At 57.0% G+C, this 18539-nt stretch overlaps 1 protein-coding gene across 4 annotated transcripts; it reads right to left on the bottom strand.

The window, feature by feature from the left end:
- Window positions 1-8229: 8229 nt before the first annotated feature.
- On the bottom strand, window positions 8230-18539 carry RHBG (Rh family B glycoprotein). 4 transcript variants are annotated; one of them, XM_072732527.1, is made up of 11 exons: window positions 18245-18534; window positions 13272-13458; window positions 12665-12815; window positions 12403-12550; window positions 11522-11677; window positions 10940-11106; window positions 10516-10653; window positions 10265-10398; window positions 9787-9908; window positions 8748-8821; window positions 8230-8613 (listed from the first exon to the last, which is right to left on the bottom strand). In XM_072732527.1, exons 1-11 carry the CDS (start codon window positions 18429-18431, stop codon window positions 8545-8547), a joined length of 1533 nt encoding a protein of 510 aa, XP_072588628.1. In that variant the 5' UTR covers window positions 18432-18534; the 3' UTR covers window positions 8230-8544. The 4 variants fall into 4 exon arrangements, with proteins under 4 accessions (XP_072588628.1, XP_025852674.2, XP_072588630.1 ...); XM_025996889.2 differs by lacking the exon at window positions 11522-11677 and having other exon boundaries at window positions 18245-18539; XM_072732528.1 differs by lacking the exon at window positions 9787-9908 and having other exon boundaries at window positions 8475-8613.

Here is an 18539-nt window from a genome sequence, read left to right as displayed (position 1 = left end):
CAGGATCAGCATGGGGGTGCCTGGCTGATGTGTGCTAGGTGCCTCTGGGTGCAGGTGTGGCACACTGCATGCCAGGGCGCACCCAGACCCCAGCACCTCAGGCCTCGTGAGGCCAGGGCGTGAGATGACAAGAACCCAAATTAATCAGTAAAATACATCCAGGGTCAGCTGGTCCTACACGATCTGGAGAGAAATAGAACAGGAAAAGGGGATGAGAAGGGCCAGGTTTAGGAGGTGAATCGCAATTTCAAATAAGGTGCTTAAGGAAGGCCAGATTTTGTTCCACTTTTTCTTGTGAAAAATTGTAAATAAACACAGAAGTGGGGAGGATAGTGTGAGGAGCCCCCACCGCTCTGTCACCCAGCTCCCACACCTCCCAGGTTAGGCTCAGAGTTGTAGTTTTGAAGCCAATCCCAGACCTCTTCCTTCATGGACAGCATGGTTTGAGCCAAGAGCAGAAATATGGAAGATGGCCCCACGGTCCTTGGAAACAGGGGCATTCCAGGCAGAGAAATGCCAAGACCAGAGCCCTGGGCCTGGTGTGTGCAAGAGCAATCTCTAATCTCAGCTTGATAGCTGGTTCTGTAGCATTTCATGAGTCTCCTGACTGCTCAGAACCTCAGTTTTGCCATCTGTGAAATGGCAATTCACATCCCGCAGGGAGTTTGTAGGAGCGGCAGGGCCAGGGTCTGCTCTCAGCCATGTCTGGCCCCAGAGAAACTCAGCAGCTTGGTGGAGGTGAGACTAGGCCCCAGAGGACCCAGGACTAGGTGGGAGTCAGGAGGGGGTTTGGGGGAAGTCTCCTGAAGGAGGTTATCCCTTTCCCTGCCCCCGGCCAGCAGGCCACAGTGATGGGGAGGAGGCTGAGCCCAGAGCTTGGCTACAGTTGCTGGTCCGCCCCTCACCCCCAACCCCATGGATGGGCCACAGGATCCCAGGCTGCTGGAAACAAGGGGAGCCCGAAGCCTGAATGGCCACTGTTCTCTGAAGAGGCTTGGTCCCCTTTAAAGACCCTTATCACCACCTCCATCTCCCTCCCAGGGTGATTATCACCCAGAGGGGCCTTTCCTAGGGGACATAAAGAGACCCTCAGCTCCCATCCTTTAGGCAGGATAATGGGCCATTCACACTGAGGGGACCCCAGCCCCACACCTGGCCCTCTCAGGCAGCCCGACTCCACTGCCCCATTGTCCCAGCGGCAGGGGAACCCGATTCCCCAGCTGGAGCACTCCTGGCCCTGCCCCCACCTCTCTAGCCGCTTGAACTCGGGCTTGATTTGGGGGAGGTGGGCCTGCCATTCATCCCACCCCCATCACTCAGAATTTCACTCCTCTCGAAAGCCCTTACAGAGCGATGGGAAAATGGGAGGGAATAATTAGGAAAATCATTAGCGTCTCAAGGCCCATCTGAGAGGGATTAAGGGATTAAAAGCCTTCCAGCCAATCTCTCCTAGTCTAAGGTTGTGGTAGGGGTTTTGTTTTCAGGACTTTTCTCCCCTCTTTTCTTCTGAGTTGGGCAGACTAAAGTCTTGGTGGATCCTTCCTTCAAAAGCCATAGGAAAAAGTCAAGACACTGAAGTCCTCATGGAGAAGAATGGGGGGAAGCAGGTGTGTGGGGGAGGGTCTCTTCCCAAGCTCTCCTGGGCTGCTTTGGGCCACTTCTCAGGGCCTGGGGGAACCATGGGGAGGGGGTGTTGAGGCCAGGCTAGGCCAGAGGGGCGACTTCCACCTGCCCTGAGCACTGGCCAAGGGCTCAGCAGACTCTGCTACCCCTAACTGGGTGCGTCCCCCTGGTGGCCCCAGGCTGGAGGTCAGGAGGAGGGGTGAGGCAGTAGGGTCAGGCTGTGCCTCCGCAGTGAGCACAGACAGGTGCTGTTTTCCAGCCACCCGAGGTCCATTTGGGGTGAACAGATAAGCAGCTCCCCGCAACACCCTGTGAGGGGGGCTGAAATGTAAAAGGAGGCAATGGTCCACAGAGGATGCAGACTCGAGCCAATCTGGAGGGTTGCTTCCCCTGGAAGAGATGACCATATTTTATTCATGGGCACCTGGTAGGAGTTCAGTATTGCACTCAAGCACATCATCCCCTTTCCTGGGGTCTCACCGTCTCATTGAGAGGGTCCTCTCAGTGACAGGAGAAGAAGTTCAAATACTATACCACCCAGTTTAAGGCAAACGGGGATGCTGAGCGCTGTGGGTTGCTGGAGCACAGAGGTGCCTGAGTGTGAGTTAGCTGTGAGAGTCCTCATGCCTCCATCCCAAGCCACCCCCGAGTGTTCTGGGCACAAAAGGTACTGGCATCACGTGGCTCTCTCACACACATGGGGGCCTCCCTGGTTCCAGTACTGGGACTCCCTGGGGTGAAGGTTGCCCCTGTACTTCTCTCTGGAAGGCCCAGCTCGCCCCCTCCAAGCCTCTGTGCCCACTAAGCTCTGGCTCGAAGGGCCTCTACCAGGGCCGGGCAGTGGTGAAACAGAGCAGCCCTCTTGAGGGTTGGTACAGAGGTGGGCAGAAGCCACCCCGCAGCCAGCGCAGAGCCAGGGGTGCGGGAGATAGATGCTGGTGGCTGCAGCCTGCTACAGCATCAATAATCGTGTTTATTAATGGTCTTAATTAGCAACTGCCAACAAGAAGCTCGGTGCTAATTCCACCAATAATCGAGGCTTGCGGGGCGTGGACAGAAGGGCTGGCACAGATCGGCTGACTGGCTGACAGCCACGGTGTACCGTGCGGGGTCCAGTTCCTGAGCGGCTCGAGGGCCAGAAAGAAGGGGGACCCTGCCCCCCGCCAGCTCCCACACCAGGGTTCCTTGACCCCCCGTGGCGCAGCCTCCTCAGATGGTGTTGGGACAAAATGAAGCGTGAGGAATTGCGGGGAGGAGGGGAGACCTCTGTCTGTGTCTTCAGAGCCAGAACCAGACAACAGCCCGTGGGATGAAGGCGAGTTTATAAAAGCCTGAGTGAAATGAGCTAGAAAGGGATTGGGAACAAGCCCCACAGTGTCCTGGAGCCACATTCCTTGCTCTGGGGAGACGGAGGTGGATGGTGTGAGCAGGCAAGGAGGGGACACTGGGGGGGCGGGCAGCGTCTCCAGCTGAGGGCTCTCCTGCCAAGAAGAGCAGGGTGGGAAAAGCAAGTTTAAGAATCCAGACGATGCCCAGGCACAACAAAGCCACTTCCTCTCTCAGCCTCCGAGCCAAGCTGGGCCTGCCTGGGGCCCCTGAAGATCAGCAGAGCAGGCCCAGAGAGCCCCAGATGTCCAAGCCAAAGAGAGAGGGTCTCTTTGAGGGTGGGGAGCTCTGGTCACTCCTCTTCCAGGAACTGCCCAAAGCAATGGGGGGCCATCTGCAAATGCCCTCATGGGAGGGAAGATGTGCTCTGGGGCTAGGGCCCAGGGTGGGTCCTGGCCATGTGTGGAGATGTGTGAGAACACGGGTTTGGCTTCTTCCTGAGGTGGCGCCAGGAGCTTCCATGAGGCTGAGCAGCCCAGGTCAGAATGCTCTGGAGGAATTCTGGGTTGGACCAGAAACCTGGACAAAAGAGCAGCTCGGTGAGGAGCTTCAGCAGGGCCCAGTTCCAAAGGTGGGGGCTGCGAGGCAGACAGAACTCTGGTATCTTCCCTGGCTCCATGAAACACCCCAGCTCCCTGGTCCTGACTTTCCTCTTATCTAATAGCACCCCAATGTGGCCCCTGGAGGCCAGGCTCCCCTCACACGCCCCCAGGACGAGGTTGCTGTGTACATCACCCTCGCACCTGCACCTCTGGGGAGGCCAGAGGGACAGAAGAGAAGAGCTGCATGGGGGATGAAAGGCTGGGCCAGCCCAGAGAGGAGCAAGCCTCTGCAGCAGCGGGAGAACCCTCCACCAGCGTCTTCTCCCTCCACCCCCCTTCAACTCTCTTCTGCCTTACTGGGCCTGGGTTTTCCCAGGACAGGTCTCCTTTTGGTGTTGCCCTGACTGATTCCTCCTCGAGAACCTGAGGAGTCCCAGAATATCACTGTCTCAAGGGCCCAAGCGCCAGGTCTAGAACAGCTTTTCACCTGAGGGGCATCAGCCCTTGATCATGAATCTCCGGAAAGGTTCAGGAAAAATGGATTTAGGTTCTGCACCCCGTCCAGCCTCCAGACCGTGTGCTGGAGCTTGGCCTGCATGCGTCCAAGAACAGGGCTCCGGGCACCTCACTGCCCAGCACAGAGCTCCCTCAACCAATGTCTGAGTATTTTTTCTAAGTAAACTCTATACCCCACAAGGGGTTTGAACTCAGGCTCCCCTGATCAAGAGTCTGAGCCAGCCAGGCACCCCCGCCGTCTGAGTATTTCAGGCCAGGGTTTGACCAGTCCCGTGTGTTAGCCAGATACAGGCTCCTGGGCTGGCCTCCCCCTGGGCACACCTCTTCCATTTGTGGAGGGGGACTGCATGTGCAGCCCTACGCCTTCGTCACTGGAGGAGTTTCAGTCCTGCTGTGGTGAGCCTTTCTTCAGGGCACAGACAGGGCCCTTAACTGTGGCACACAGTGGAGGGAAGTGTGGGGTACATGCTCAGAGAGGACCACTTGGGATGGCTGTCCCATAACCTGGTTTGGGGAAACCAGGACATTCCCCTTGAGGCTCTGGACAGGAATCAGCTTCAGAAACACCTGTAAGAGTCCATTGGGTCGATGCGATGTGAGAAAATGGACAGAGATGGGGGAGAGGGGCTGGAGTGGAAAGAACATCAACCACCTAGCCAGGCTTCACCTCTGAGACAGGTTCAGAGACAGGAACTGAGCCCCAAGCCTGCAGGGCACCAACCTAGTGAGCAGGGAGGGAGGCTGGGGGCCTTCCACAGTCCGACCCCCAAGTCAAGCCTCTCTGGGGCAAGGAGTAGGTGGAGGGGAGAGGTTTGGGTCACCTCTGCCTTGGGCGGAGGCTGGCGATTAGACAGTGCTGTGGAGACAATGGCGCTCTGTCCCACGGCGCTGGTGACAGCTCATCCCTATGCAGTGGCTGCTGGCCCCTCTCAGGCGGTAGAAGCCAGCGGCGGCGGAGGGGAATTCTCACAGGCCGGTGGCATTTGCATAGCCAGCTCGCCTGTCCGCCTGTCCGAGACATTGGCCCGCATTGTTCCCGCCAGCGGTGGTGGCGGCGGTGGTGCACGGGCCGGCCCGGGCGCGCGGGGCGGGCGGCAGGGCCAGACAAAGGGGCTGGGGCGCAGAGCTGGGAGGCGGCGGGTAGGGGTCCTGATGGTGGTAGAGAAATATCGGGGTGAGGCGGGGCGCCCGCCGAGTCCATCTGCCCCGATACAGCCACCGACCCCCACGTTGGACACCCACGCCGTGTCTAATTCCTCCCTGAGCCGGTGCCATGCGCCGTGATGTGCATCCCAATGGCGCAGCTCAGGCTGTTCCCAGGCTGCGCAGTTCAGGCCGGGTCCTCCAGAGGTCAGAGGAGCCACTGCAGTCAAAGGGCTCCAGCCACACAGGCATGGAAGTACCAGGGGACCTTGCAGATGTCTGCACGGTAAACCCCCTGTCACAGACACAGAGCCACTGGAAGCCAGAATGGGGCCACTTCCAGAAACCCTTTCCTCAAGGCCCTGGCCCTGCTGGCTTCCACACTGACCTCAGCACACCCTCTCCCCATCAGTGGGACCATGTCCTCGTCCATCACTGTCCCCAGAGCTCAGACACTGGAGCTGGACAGAGTTCATGAGTGGACAAGCATCTGATTGTCCTGCATTGAGAGTAATAATGGTGGTGATCAGAGGGGCTGTCCCTGAAGGGCAGAGGCATCATTGTCCTGCAGGGTGAGGAAGAAGCCCTCCGGCCCCTGGCCCTGCCATCTCCTTGACCTGCTCATTGTCACTCTGTTGACCCAGCATGGATGGATGGGCTGCTGTGTGGAGGACCAGCCGGGCTGTAGAGCAGATGGAGGAGGGACTGCGGAGACACCTGTACTTCCCGCCTTCTGAGCTCCCCGCCTGAAAGCAGTGATGGGACCATCACCCCTTTTCCCCCATCACTCCCATCCCCCATCCCCTTCTTGCCCCCCCATTGCCCCCATCCCCAAACCACAAGTGATGGCTTTAATCACATGGCACAGTCAATGGGGTGCCCAGCAGCTTGCTCAGGAACCAGTAGGGGAGGGAAGGGAAGAAAAGCTGTGACAAGCCAGCCCCCGGCTGGGGAAAGCTCAGCCCTGGACCGAGGCTCCTGAGCCAAGCTGTGGGTTCTGTGACAGAGCTCAGCACTGACTCCAGGCCATGGGAGGCTTCTTTGGGGTGATGGAGCCTGGAACTATCTGCCTGCAGGACACGTGAGGCTTCGGTTGTGGGACAGTCCCTGACCAACCCGTCCTTCCTCAGGGACTTCTTGGTGGGCCACCCCATACTTCCTCCCCTGAACGCTGGCTGGCTGATGGCCTTCCCCCAGAGAGGGCTCAGTTGTCCCCTCTCCAAAGCCTCTCTCCACCAAGCTGGGTGCAGTGGCCAGCCAGGGCTGGAAGAGGCTCTGTTTTCAAGCCTGGAGGAGATGTGGCTGCCATCAAGAAGGAACCAGAAGATGGGCAGCCCCAGTGGCGCAGCGGTTTGGCGCCACCTGCAGCCTGGGGTGTGATTCTGGAGACCCGGGACCGAGTCCCACATCAGGCTCCCTGCATGGAGCCTGCTTCTCCCTCTGCCTGCGCCTATCTCTCTCTGTGCTATGAGTAAATGAATAAAATCTTAAAAAAAAAAAAAAAAAAAGAGGGAACCAGAAGAGGATCTGTTGGGAAATTCTGGCAGTGTGCAGAAATGACTACCCAGACTGAGCCAAGGCAGCAAGGGTCTCATCCTTTCACTGAGCCTCCCCTTCCCAACAGGCTTTCAGGTCCCTTTGAGGATGGTTGGTTGGTGAGGGTGGGGGCTCCAGTTCAGCAGCTGGGACTGGACCAGCATAGGGCTGGGAGCTGAGTCCCCAGGGGGTAAAGGGGGATGAGGCCTCAGCTTTCCCAAGCCCCTTCCCTCCCCACAGGGGCCGAAAGCACAGGGAACCCTACCGCAACCTAGGAAGTCACCTTCCTGCCCCAGCACAGATGCTCCCTCCCACACCCACTCCAGCCAGCAATGGGGGGCTCTGTGGAGGAAGCAGAAAGCTGATGGGCTGGGGTACAATGGGGCTCTGTGGACAGAGATGGGGTCCCTTAGTGGCGCTGCTTTTTCCTCCTGTTCCTCTCAGCTCTGTGCCTGGCCTCCTTTCCCAGCCACACTCCGTCCCCTCAACTTCCATGAGGATAAAGCCTGGCGGGGGTACCTCTTTTCCTGACCCAGAGTCAGGTCCCAGAAGTCCCTTCCCCACAGGTCCCTGGGTCTGAATGGGTGTTGATCTTGAGGGGAGAGGCCTGTGGTCTGGGCAGCTCCCACTGGAGGAAGGACAGGACAGGGTGGAGGGGTCCCCGCTCTCTGGGAGGGGTGAGGCACTCCAGGCTGCTGGAGGGGTGGCCTCTCTGCTGCACAAGATCTGAGGCACTAGAACCCGCCTGACATACAGTGGGAACTGGGAACTCAAAGCAGACTCAGGGCATGACGGTGAGGAGCAGGCAGAGGTAGCCAGGAAGGACTCTTAGGAAGGACACCCGGGAAGGACACCTGGGAAGGAACAAAGGGAGGACCCCCAGGAAGGACACCAGTAAGGACACCAGTAAGGAACCCAGAAAGGGCGCCTGGGAAGGACACCCATTAGGGTGGAGGGGGAGGGCCGGGCCTCCGCTTCTTGTGCTGGATCTGGGGCGCCCTCTGGTGGTCATAAGCCTCCGGCGTCCAGGCTCCCTGCTCCCATGCAGCCTCCCTTTGGGCGCTTCCCACTCCCCTGTTGACCCCAGGGGCAGAACGGTGCCGGCTGCTGGCTACGTCCAAGGACACAGTGCTAGCCTGCTCCCCTTTCCAGCCCCTGCTCCCCTTTCAAGTCCCACAGGGGCCGCTCTGCTGCCTTTGAAGGCCACCCACATCAGGAGCGGGAGCAGATGCCATTCTGGGGCAGGAAGGCCTGTCCAGCGGCCCAGGCCCCACATGACAGACTTTCTAGTAGAGAATGAGTGCCCTGTCCCCGGAGGCAGGCAAGCGCAAGCTGGGCACCACACAGGGAGCTACATGGGGCCCCGGGGGGTGGGAGTGTGCTGGCACCCAGGTCCTCCCACCTGAGCCCTCCAAGGTTTCTGTGTGTTAGAGCCAGAGAGGAGGTCCCTGGATTCCTGGTGCACAAAAAGGAGTTGGAGTCCTTGGTATAAGTGGTGTTTATCACCCCAACAGCCGCCGGGCCTGGCGCACACCTCATGGTAATTGCTGCTCCCAATACCTCGCTCACAGGCCCAGGGGTGGGGTGGGGGTGCTGTGAGTTCTCCCCCCAACCTGGGCCAGGTGCGGCTTCCCCCCATCGCCGCCCCTTCCACCGCCCTGTGCCCAGTACCCCAGGCAGCTCTCAGCCTTTCTTGTATCAGGAGAGTCAGGAGCTAGAAAAGAACGTCCCTATGGCAGCCGGTCACCATCTCCTAAAACAAGAGCATCCTCTCGTCCTCTCAAGGACTGGAAGCAAGTTAGGCCTGGGTGTCTGGCTCCTCCGCCTTCAGGGGTCCCTGGGCTGCATCTTCATGCTCCCCAGGCACCTGGAGGGCAGGGGTGGGGGAGCAGGTGAAGAGGTCGCTCCAGGGGGCTGAAGACCACAGCTGGGGCGTCCCCCAAGGGAGAATGAGCAGGGAGGGAGGAAAGAGGGGGGTCTGAGGGCCTGCAGGCAGCTCACCTCCCAGTACACCTGGTCCTCATAACACTGGCAGTCTGCCGGGGAACCCAGGCAGGGCAGCTTCAGCAGGAGACCTGGTGGCAGTAGGGGAGGGGTTGGGAGGGAGTGAGAGGTGCAGGGGTGTGGGGGGGTTGGAGGGTGGTCTCTGCAGGATGCCTGCCACAGAGAACCCAGCTGGACTTGGGGAGCACCTGCTGTGTGCTGGGCCAGGCCAGGCAAGGGCTCATCAAGCCCCCCACCCCCACCCCTGAGTACCCACAGCAGCCCAACAAGCTACCCATGACCCTCTGGTCACAGTGAAGGAAGCTGAGGCCCAGAGAAGTCCAGCCCTTACTGGTTCCCCTAAACATTAATGGCCTAAACCATGAGGCTCCCATAAGCACAGCTCCTGGGCTCCCCGTAACCTCCATCCAGGACAGCTATAGAGGGTGTTTATTGAGTAAATAAGAAATTAAATGACCCAACGAATTGAACATTGTGGGAGAAGGTGAAGCTCACGGTGAGAGCAGGGGCAGGGTGCGAATACTGAGTCTCGGGTTTTATTCTGGGGGCCACAAGGACTAAGGCCAGACATCAGGAAGGACTGTCTGACCCGGGTCAGTGGGCAGTCTGCCTCTGCGGAAGGTTGTGTGATCCAGCCCCCACCCTCTGCCCCTGTCCTTCCCCTCCCACCTCTGTCCATCCCCTCTCTCCCACCCCTGCTCCCTACCGAGCTTAGAGTCCCTTAGGGGCCTTAGCCTGAGGTCGTGCTGCCCTCTGGTGGACAGAATGGGCATCACAGGGAAGCCACAGGACTGGACAACGGGTCCCTAGCCTGCTCCCCATCTTCTCCCAGCACCAGGAGGGAACAAGCACCTGCTTCTGGAGGAGGTTACCCCTTAGCTCTGTAGCCCCTCTCCACACCTGACACAAAGCAAGTGCTTAATAATCATGTGAGAAAATGAATGTCAGGGGGATGGAATCCAGAGAGCACCCCTCCTCTGTCTTCCGTGCTCCGGGGAGCTCCTGCTAGCTGCCCACCCCAGCCAAGGTCACTTACCTCCGAGGGCCCCACCCACAGAGGCAAACATCAGAGTGACAAACAGCCCGAAGAGCTGGTACATGGCCTGAGACATGGCAGTGCGCTGGCCTTTGGCTATGAGCGGAAACACACTGCCTAGGCTGCAGGGAGAGGAGGTGATGGGGAGATAGAGCCAGAGCCAGGGCAGGTCACTGCATCACACAGAGGCCAAAAGGACCTCAAGGGAGCCCAGATCCCCCTTCCACCCTCGTGTGCCCGCAGACATGTGCTTTTCTGACTCAGTCTGAGGATCACTGTACTTGTCCTCTGCCCCCTAATGTGCAAACCTCCATCTTGAAGGTTATTATGTTTTCCTGTCATTATTCGTGAATGAATGAATGAGTAAATGAAAATAGACACTGCTTTTTGTGCTGGTCCACTGAAGGAGGAAGAGAATGAGAGAGGCCACCCAGGGGGATAATGACCTTGGAGAGGGTCAGGGATGGGGAGGACTCACCCTTCTCCATAAGCTTCATGGGTGGCCAGCCCAACCACAAGGACCCCCAGGAGGGCTCCCAGGACCCCAGGAATCCCATGGAGGTTGTGAACACCACATGTGTCTTGGACTTTGAATTTTGCCTCGAGGATGGGCTGGAGGACAGAACACCATCATGAGTCTCATGTGCCCGTCCCCACTGGGCTGTTGGAGAATGGGGGGAAAGGTGCTGAGGAACCCTGCTCTGTCCAGGACCCGAGAGGGATTTATACCGTGAAAAACTTGTAGCCCAGTGTGGAGACCGTCCCAGCCAGGAAGCCAGCTGTCAGGGCCCCAAAAGGTGTCAGCATCATTTCACCTGCTGTCCCTACCACAACCCCTCCAGCCAGTGCAGCATTCTGGATGTGGACCTGGGGGATCAAGGAGAGCAGAGCATTGGAGGCTCTTCCAGATTGTCTGCCCAGACCAACCCTGCTCCGTCCATCCACCACAGCAGCATCTCCTGCCTCTGGAAGTCCCTCTGCTGTCTGATCTCTAACTCTCCTGCTGTCATGGGGTCTTGTCTTGCTGTGACCCCACACATCTGGTCCCTGTGCTCATGCCGTGTCCTGTTCCTCTGGAAAATGGATCTTGCCAGGTCTCAGGCCTCTCCTCCCCTCACCCATCTCTGGGCCTCCCAGAGGCCTCCACCCCTACCATGTCCAGCCGGCCACGCTCCCCAACGAGGGCTGACATGGCAAAGGTGCCAAGGGTGCTCGCCGACAGAGAGTAGTATGTGTTGAGGGCTGTTCGGTGCTGCCCGTCCCCCAGTGTGGTGGGTGCAGAGTTGAAACTGGGCCAGAAGATCCACAGGAAGATGGTCCCTAAACAGGGGGCAGGCCGGCAGAGTGAGAGAAAGCAGGTAGTCCCCTGAGCAGGCTCAGTGTCCTCACTCATAAAGGGGGATAACACCTCTCAGAGCCGGGCCACGTTAGCCAGCGTGCAGGAAGTGTGCAGCCCTGGGCCTAGCAGCCAGGAGCTTGGGAACCAACAGGAAGAGCTACCCGACTGAAGACCACAGGCAGTTGACATATTTTTTCAGCATCAAAGAAGGAGAAAAAAACAGGGAAAGGGCACTGCATGTTAGGCACTCAACTGGGAGCTTGATATTCATATCAGGGAAATAGCAATATTTAAAACCTCACCTGCCCCTTGAATGTGGGGGGGCTGCAAGGTGCAGAAGTGGTGCCTCTGTGTGTGTGTGTGTAGGGAAACCACAGCTCCACGTGCCCTGCCTACCCGTGTGGGGTTCCCAGGCCAGTCCTGGAGGGGAGGGCGGGGACCCCATAGGGCCACCATGGCAAGAGGGCCTGAGGGACGATCTTTCGTCCTGAGGGCCCTCAGGTGTGCAATGCAATTGCTCCTTGAAGCGCGCAGTCTGCTCACATGCGTGTCCTGCAAGAGGTGAGCAGGAGGAATCAGGAAGAGGCAGGGTGTCCTGCCTGGAAGGAGGAGGACAGAGGAGAGCTGGGGTGCAAGCCTCTGGGGGAAGCATGCCTTCTTGGATGCTGAAGCATCCACCTCATTTCATGACAATCCCTGAGGTGAGCAAGAAATACAAGACCAGCCTCTCTGTTTACTGTGGGAATAGGCACTGTGATCATTGTTCAATACCACCGATGAAGAGATAAAATACCAATTTCCTCTCCTGCCTCATTTGTGGAGGCAGAGACAGGAGCAGAGGCCAAGGTCTACACTCGTGCTTGAAGAAACAGATGGCCTTGATGGTCAGACCCACAACCCCTCCCAACACCCAAGGTGTGGGTGTTAGGGAGCCTCTGGGAAATCACCTGGGGGGGGGGCAGAGGGAGGAGCAGCATCCTGGAGGTGGTAGATGGGGAGAATGCAGGGGGCTTCTGCCTCAGGGTGGAGGATGAAGGGTTTTAAGCAAGGGGTGGTGTAGTTGGACTTGACTCAGAAAGGCCCCCAGGAGTGGGTCTGGGGCATGTGCTCAGCCCAGGACTGAGTCCAAGAACTGTTGGCAAAAAACTGTTGACAATGATGAGCAGAGATCCTGGCCCTTGGAAGGGAGTTCCCAGCAGGACCCCAAAGACTGGCCCCTGGAGATGGCCCTGCCTGGCCCCCACCCTACCACCCCACCCTGCCCAGGCAGGCCTCACCAATCATGGCAAAGAGGTCTGAATGGTAGACAGAGCCCTGGCGATGCTTGCTCTTCTCCAGCTGAGGCCTGTAGAGGACCCGTGAGAGCACCAGTCCGAAGTAGGCCCCGAAAGTGTGGATAGTCATGGAGCCTCCTGCGTCCTTCACCTGGGAAGGTGGAGCTGAGCTGGAAGGGCAGTCCTGGCCCCATGGTCTCCATGCTCTAGGGCCTGGCCCTGACCATGCCCACCCCCCCACACCCGCCCCCATCCATCCACTCACCCGTAGGAGATTAAGGAGCACAAACTCATTGATGCCAAACAGCACCACCTCCAGCAGAGTCATGAGCAGCAGCTGAGCCGGCCCAGTCTTGCCCAGGATGGCACCAAAGGAGATGAGCACAGCCCCAGCACAGAAGTCAGCGTTGATCATGCTGGGGAGGCAGGGTGTGAGGGGAGGGTGAGCAGGGCGGGTGAGGGCGCCCTGAGCGGACAGGCAGGGCCAGAGGCAGAGATTCCAGGAGGCTCAGCCTTTCCTGGCAGGTGGGATGGGATCATGTCGCCCCTCCCGTGGACGAGGAAAGCCATCTCTGGGAGGTTCTGTGATGGGGACAGTGAAGCCCTCAAGGGGTGTTAGAACCACCCTGAACCACAGGTGCCCCTGCACCCTGTCCTACACCCCACAGCTCTTGGGGAAGAAGGGGTTTCAAGAAAGGGGGAGGTGTGGCTGGGTGTGTGGGTGGCAAGGGGAACAGGCAGGGCACCTGGATAAGTCACCTGCTGGCCCAGGAGCAGCCTGAAGGACCAGGCTGGGGCTGGCTCCCCCTGGGGCAGGAGCCTCCCAGCTAGACCAGGGGGCAGGGAGGAACCGGGAGGCTATCCCTGCGTACCTGTTCACGCTGACATGGATGTAGCCTCCGTGCAAGGAGTGGAAGAAGCCCTGGATAAGTGTGGACCACTGCAGGGCAAAGGCAGCCAGGAGGAAGGTGAAGCCCACGCTGCCGAAGCCATAACGCTGCAGGAAGGCCATGAGGAAGCCGAAGCCCACAAACACCATGACATGCACATCCTGGAAACCTGCAGGGGACATTCAAGGCTGCTCTGGCCTCGGGCCATCCGATCCAGCGCCCAGCCCTCACCAGCCAGGGCCACCTTGAGGCAGTAGCTGAGGCTCTGAAACTCCCCAGGTGTGGTGGGGCCTCTTGGCCAGGATCACCTACACAGAGCTGGCTTGCTTGGAGTGGGACTCAGACCATCCCTGCTGTCCCCATGTCGGAGCCAAGGCACAGAGAGCCTTCTAGTCTCTTCTCTGGCCTGGCCTTTGGTTTCCTACAATTGGCTGGCAGGAAGTCCGGCCTGAGCTCTCTCCTGCCGCAGCCCCTGCCCCTCCATGCCCAAACTCATTTTCCCCTTCGAGCTTCTTTCAATTTTCCCTTTCTGCTGGAAAGTCCTCCTCAAGGTCTATCCTCCATCCCTCATATTGAGAATCTATACCTCTCCATGTTGAGGATTTTAAACTTTTAAAAAATAATTTATGAAATAACTTTATGTATGTATTTATTTATTTTTGAAATAGCTCTATTTGTGAACAGAGATTTCCTCAGGGACTAAATGGAGTGTGTGTGTGTGGGGGGGGGTTGCTGGTGCGCTGCTGCCCCTCAAACCGCAGCCCCTGGAGTCCCGCAATGTGGTAGCTCTGGGAAGGAGGGTTCTGCTTTTTTCGTTTGTTTCTTTCTATAATTTGAATATGTTAATTTTATACATGAATTAGTTGTGTTTGTTTTTTTTTTTAAGTGTCATTGAGGTTTCTGGGCAGGAAGATCAGAGCCTTTCTTTTCTTTCTTTTTTTTTAATTTATTTTTTATTGGAGTTCAATTTGTCAACATATAGCATAACACCCAGTGGATCAGAGCCTTTCTGTTTGCTTTTTATTATGTATGCGTAAAAGAGGAGACTAATACAAATCATATACAGTAAGGCCGAAAATGAGATACACACAAGTAGTTTGCTTCAGTATTAGTTTGTTCTGGACCTCTCTCCTCCCCTACGTGTAAGTAGGGTTTGGAACATAACCTTGTGCGACATGCCACTAGCACACCTGGCCCCGCTCTCTGTCTCAGGTCTACGTGTAGAGTGATTCCATGCCGTATCTTTGGCTTTAATGGAGAAATGCTAGAGAAGTCACGCAAGTGTACTTGCCAGAAGTCACGCAAGTATAAATAAGTTATTGAGAAACAGAGTCAACTCTGACCCTAAACTCCCCTTTTATGGCTCCACGTGAGAACTTTCTCTTGGAACTTAGTGGTAGCACATGTCACTTCCCCCAAGGGACCCAGTGGCGTTCCCTGAATTCATGGGAGCGAGCTTTCCTATGAACTGGAGCATCAGGCTCTGGGGACGGAGCTGTTAGCTCAGCTGCCACTGTGCCTGCTGTCACCGAACCTGGAGGAATCAAAGAATTGCTTCTGTGAGCCTTCCTGGCCTCTGAGGAGAAGACATGACTGATCATATTTCCTTTTTCTCTTGGCTGCCTGGTAGCTTGGAGCCACAGGGCCATCGGCCAGCCCCTGGAGCACCTGGAAGCACTTATGGTGTTCTATTCGTTATTTGTGTTCTGCTTCCCTGCTTTTCTTTTCTCCTACTCATCATGTTTTTGTTACAAATGACTTCAAATCTCTTGTAGAAATAGACAGATCATAAAGGAAAAAAACAATCACGGTCACCTTCATGTTTAATCTGAGGAAGCACCAACCGGCCAAAAATTTTTGCAATCCGTAACTTTGAGAGAAGCAGACTTTTTTGCTTTTTTTGTGCTAGGTATGGGCAGACGGGAAATAAGCTTGCAAGCCCCTGGCAGAAGGTTGGGTGGGTGCTGGAAGCAGAGCTCAGCTGTCGGTCCCCACAGCCAAGCGGGGAGAGGGTCTGGAGGTCCCCTCGCCTTGCTAAGTGTTCTCTAGCCCTGTGTGCTCCCGAATCACCCAGCTCTCTCTTCCCTCTCAGATCTTAAACCCCAACAGAAAAAAAAGAAGCATCACCTATAACCCAGTCTGCAACCTACGTTCTTTGAGGCCTCACTGTCTGGCTTCTTTTCTCCCTAAGCAAACAGTAAAGGGGATGTCTTGTCTCTTCTTTTGTCCAAGGACAGCAAGATGGCAAAGAGGGATGGGGTGCTGGATGCCATGTCCCTGACATGCAGAAACTGCCCCAGAGCTTGTCTGAAGTGGGAATAATATTTACATCTCCCACCCCGGGTTTGTTTTCCATCAAAACTCAGTCCCTTGACCTTTCAGCTGGAGTCTAAACATTAAGAAATCTCCTTCACTGGGAACATTCCACAGTGGCTGTGGCCACCAAACCCATGCACCTCTGGTTGGAGAACAGATCAGAAGCCTTCTAGAGATACCCATGACCCTCCTTCCTCCCCTTACCACCCCTCCTCAACCCACTGGATGGCTCCTGAACAAAATAACAAGGAACAAGGGGACAGTTAAAGCCCTTAGATTGTGTGATCATGGATGAGCCACTTAACCTCTGTGAGCCTTGGTTTCCTCATCTGTAAGGTGGGGCTATAAAACATGAGGAACAGAGAGAAGGGAGTGGTGAGCTGGGGAGTCCAACTCCCCTCACACTCTTCTAGTGGTCACAAACCACTCTGGTCCCAGTAACATCCCCTTCCCCCACTTCTTCCAAGAAGATCCTGATTCCATCTATCCAAAATACTTCCCCCCAAGGGCAAGGTCTCAGAGGTGTGTGACACAGGACCTGCCCATACTGTTTTCTTAGACTCTATCTTGTACTTGCCACTGTGTCCCCTATAAACCTGTCTTTTCTCCTCTTTCTTATTCTCCATGACTTGCCTGATGGGACAAGAAGTTTGTCATGTGGGGAAAGGCCACAACTGGGCAGCCAAGAGACCTGGCTCTAGCCTGGCTAACTTGCTGTATGATCTTAGGCAGCCCCATGATCTCTCTAGTTGTCTCTCCACATCTGAGGGGAGAGGGCCACATGTATGCTGAGAGTCCTTCCTTGTGGCAATGACAGAGACCCTCAGAGCAGCTGTGTCCTTGGCACTGGACACCTAGCCCCACAGCTCAACACCAGCTGCAGAACTCCCTTTCATCTCCCGAACCGGCGGTGAAAGAGCAGTGGCTACACCTCCCTCTGGCCCTGACCACTTCCCCTGGACTCAGGGGCAGAGGAAGACCCGGCTCATCAAAGCGCCAGGCTCCAGAGACCTCACACTCCCCTTGGCCCCGACCTTCCCCCACACCAGGGTCCCAAGTCCACAGGGATAGAAACCTAGGGCAGCAGAGAGGTAGGATCCCCACTCCATTCCTCTTACTGCAGTCCAGGGAGGGCTGCGTGTCCCAGGAGAGCCCCCCCCCGCCAATGCAGCAGAGGGGTGACAGGCTGGGGTGTTTCAGAGAGAACTTTGAGAGGAGCAGGGTGCTGAGGCCTTGGGTGAGGCCCATGGGAGGAGCAAATGGGGGGGGGGGCAGCCAGGTCAGACTCTTGGACAGGAGCTTACTTCTCTCAGCTTGGGGGCTGTTCCCTCCCAACACTATCTCTCTGGACAAATGCACAACCCAGGAGACTGCCACCCCAGCTTCTGTAGCTCACCTTGTAAAGACAGGGCCGACATGAAACATGAGAGGGAGGAGCTGCAGCCCCTCTGCCGAGGATATCTGGGGGTCTGGGGGTTGAGTGCTTCTTGCTTGGGCCCAATGCATCTCACTCTCTATGTCCTCAGCATTGGGAGCCTCGCTGTGTCAGCATTGAGACTGGGAGAGGGTCAGGTGGGGACAGCCTGCTGCCAGCTCAGCATACAGCTCAGGGTAATGACAGCCTGGGTTTTTTTTATAGGAGGCTCTCACACCAGGACTTATTTGGATGTACATCCCTCAAACTGAGGCATCCTTCTCCCCATTGCCCAGATGGAGAAAAGTGAGGCTAAGAGAAGCCCTGCCCAAGCAGTGGTGCTATAGTCTGGAGATCTGGTATCTTTGGTCCCAGCTGTCCAAGGCCTGAGCTGGGGGCGGAGGGGGGCAACCTTGAGGGAGAGGCTCTGTCTCCAGTAGGGGCAGAGGCTTAACCTCTCATTCCTGGGCCTTGTCAGCAGGCAGGTGAGCTGTGTTGCTTGGGATGCCCGAGTCCCAGCTCCTGCTCTGCCATTCTCCTGAGCAAGTAACAAGCCCTCAGCTTCCTCCCCTAGGAAATGGGCTAATGACCCTGCCATGCTTCCCTCTGGGGGCTGGGGGCTGCTACTCTGTGGCTGTGGTCAGTGGTTGTGCCATTCTCTCTCTGACTCTGGAAGGGCCAGTTTTGAGTGACTGGGGAGGAAACACCTGAGTGCCACCAGCCTTGGCTGCCTTCATAGTGCCCTGCCATTGCCACCTCCTGCACACCACTCCCTACCTCCTTTCTGAGGACCTCCGCCCTAATCACAGGAGGATTCTCTCTCCTGTGATTAGGGTGGAGGTCCTCAGAAAGGCAATCTCTGCAACAGCCCTGCAAAGCCCAATTTGGCCAACTGGGAGGCAAGACAGGGAGTGATTAAAACTCAGATCTGGGTTTGAATTCCAGCTCCCTCAACTCTGACAGCTGGAATCTGAACCAGCCACGTTCTAATCTCTTTGAGGCTCAGTTTCCCCATCTTTGTCCACTTCGTGGAGTAAAGGAGATAATGCATGTGCTGCCCTCAGCACAATGCCTAGAGCACCGCAGACACCAGGGAAAGGGTATTATTATAAATCTGGGGCAACTTCATCTCAGCCAGACGGTTGCCCTCCTGGGGGCAGATATGCACATCCAAGACACCATGGAGCTTGGGCCCTTAGCTCCCCGCTCCCTCACCCACACTCACTTGGGTAGCGAAAGTAAAATTCATTGTCCGAGTTACTGTGGTTGCCCCAGTGCCAGAGGGCGGCGTCCGTCTCATGGTTGTAGCGGACAAAGACAGCAAAGAGGATGGCAGTGGCGCCCTGGAGGAGGAGGCACAGCAGGGGCAGCTGCAGTCGCGGAGCCCCAGCGCGGCGGGGGGATCTGGCCATGGACAGGGTCTTCCAGGCTCTGGCTCAGGCTGGGGCTCCCAGCACACAGGGCAGACACTCCCCAGCAGGGCCCGCAGGTTCCACCCCAGCCAGGCCCCACCCACTGGA

Source organism: Vulpes vulpes, chromosome 13 (genome assembly GCF_048418805.1).
Source record: "Vulpes vulpes isolate BD-2025 chromosome 13, VulVul3, whole genome shotgun sequence".
In the NCBI taxonomy this organism is placed as follows: Eukaryota; Metazoa; Chordata; class Mammalia; order Carnivora; family Canidae; genus Vulpes; species Vulpes vulpes.
Note: the sequence above shows the minus strand (reverse complement) of the source record. Positions and strands in the feature narration are given on the sequence as shown.

What these genes read in the sequence shown, in the direction of transcription:
- RHBG (XM_072732527.1), bottom strand. Translation starts at nt 18,431, where the DNA reads ATGGCCAGATCCCCCCGCCGCGCTGGGGCTCCGCGACTGCAGCTGCCC. An exon ending in ATTTTACTTTCGCTACCCAA is followed by an intron (nt 13,459 to 18,244) that starts GTGAGTGTGGGT and finishes TGTCCCCTGCAG; the next exon opens with GTTTCCAGGATGTGCATGTC. An exon ending in CATGAAGCTTATGGAGAAGG is followed by an intron (nt 9,909 to 10,264) that starts GTGAGTCCTCCC and finishes CTCTCCCTGCAG; the next exon opens with CCTAGGCAGTGTGTTTCCGC.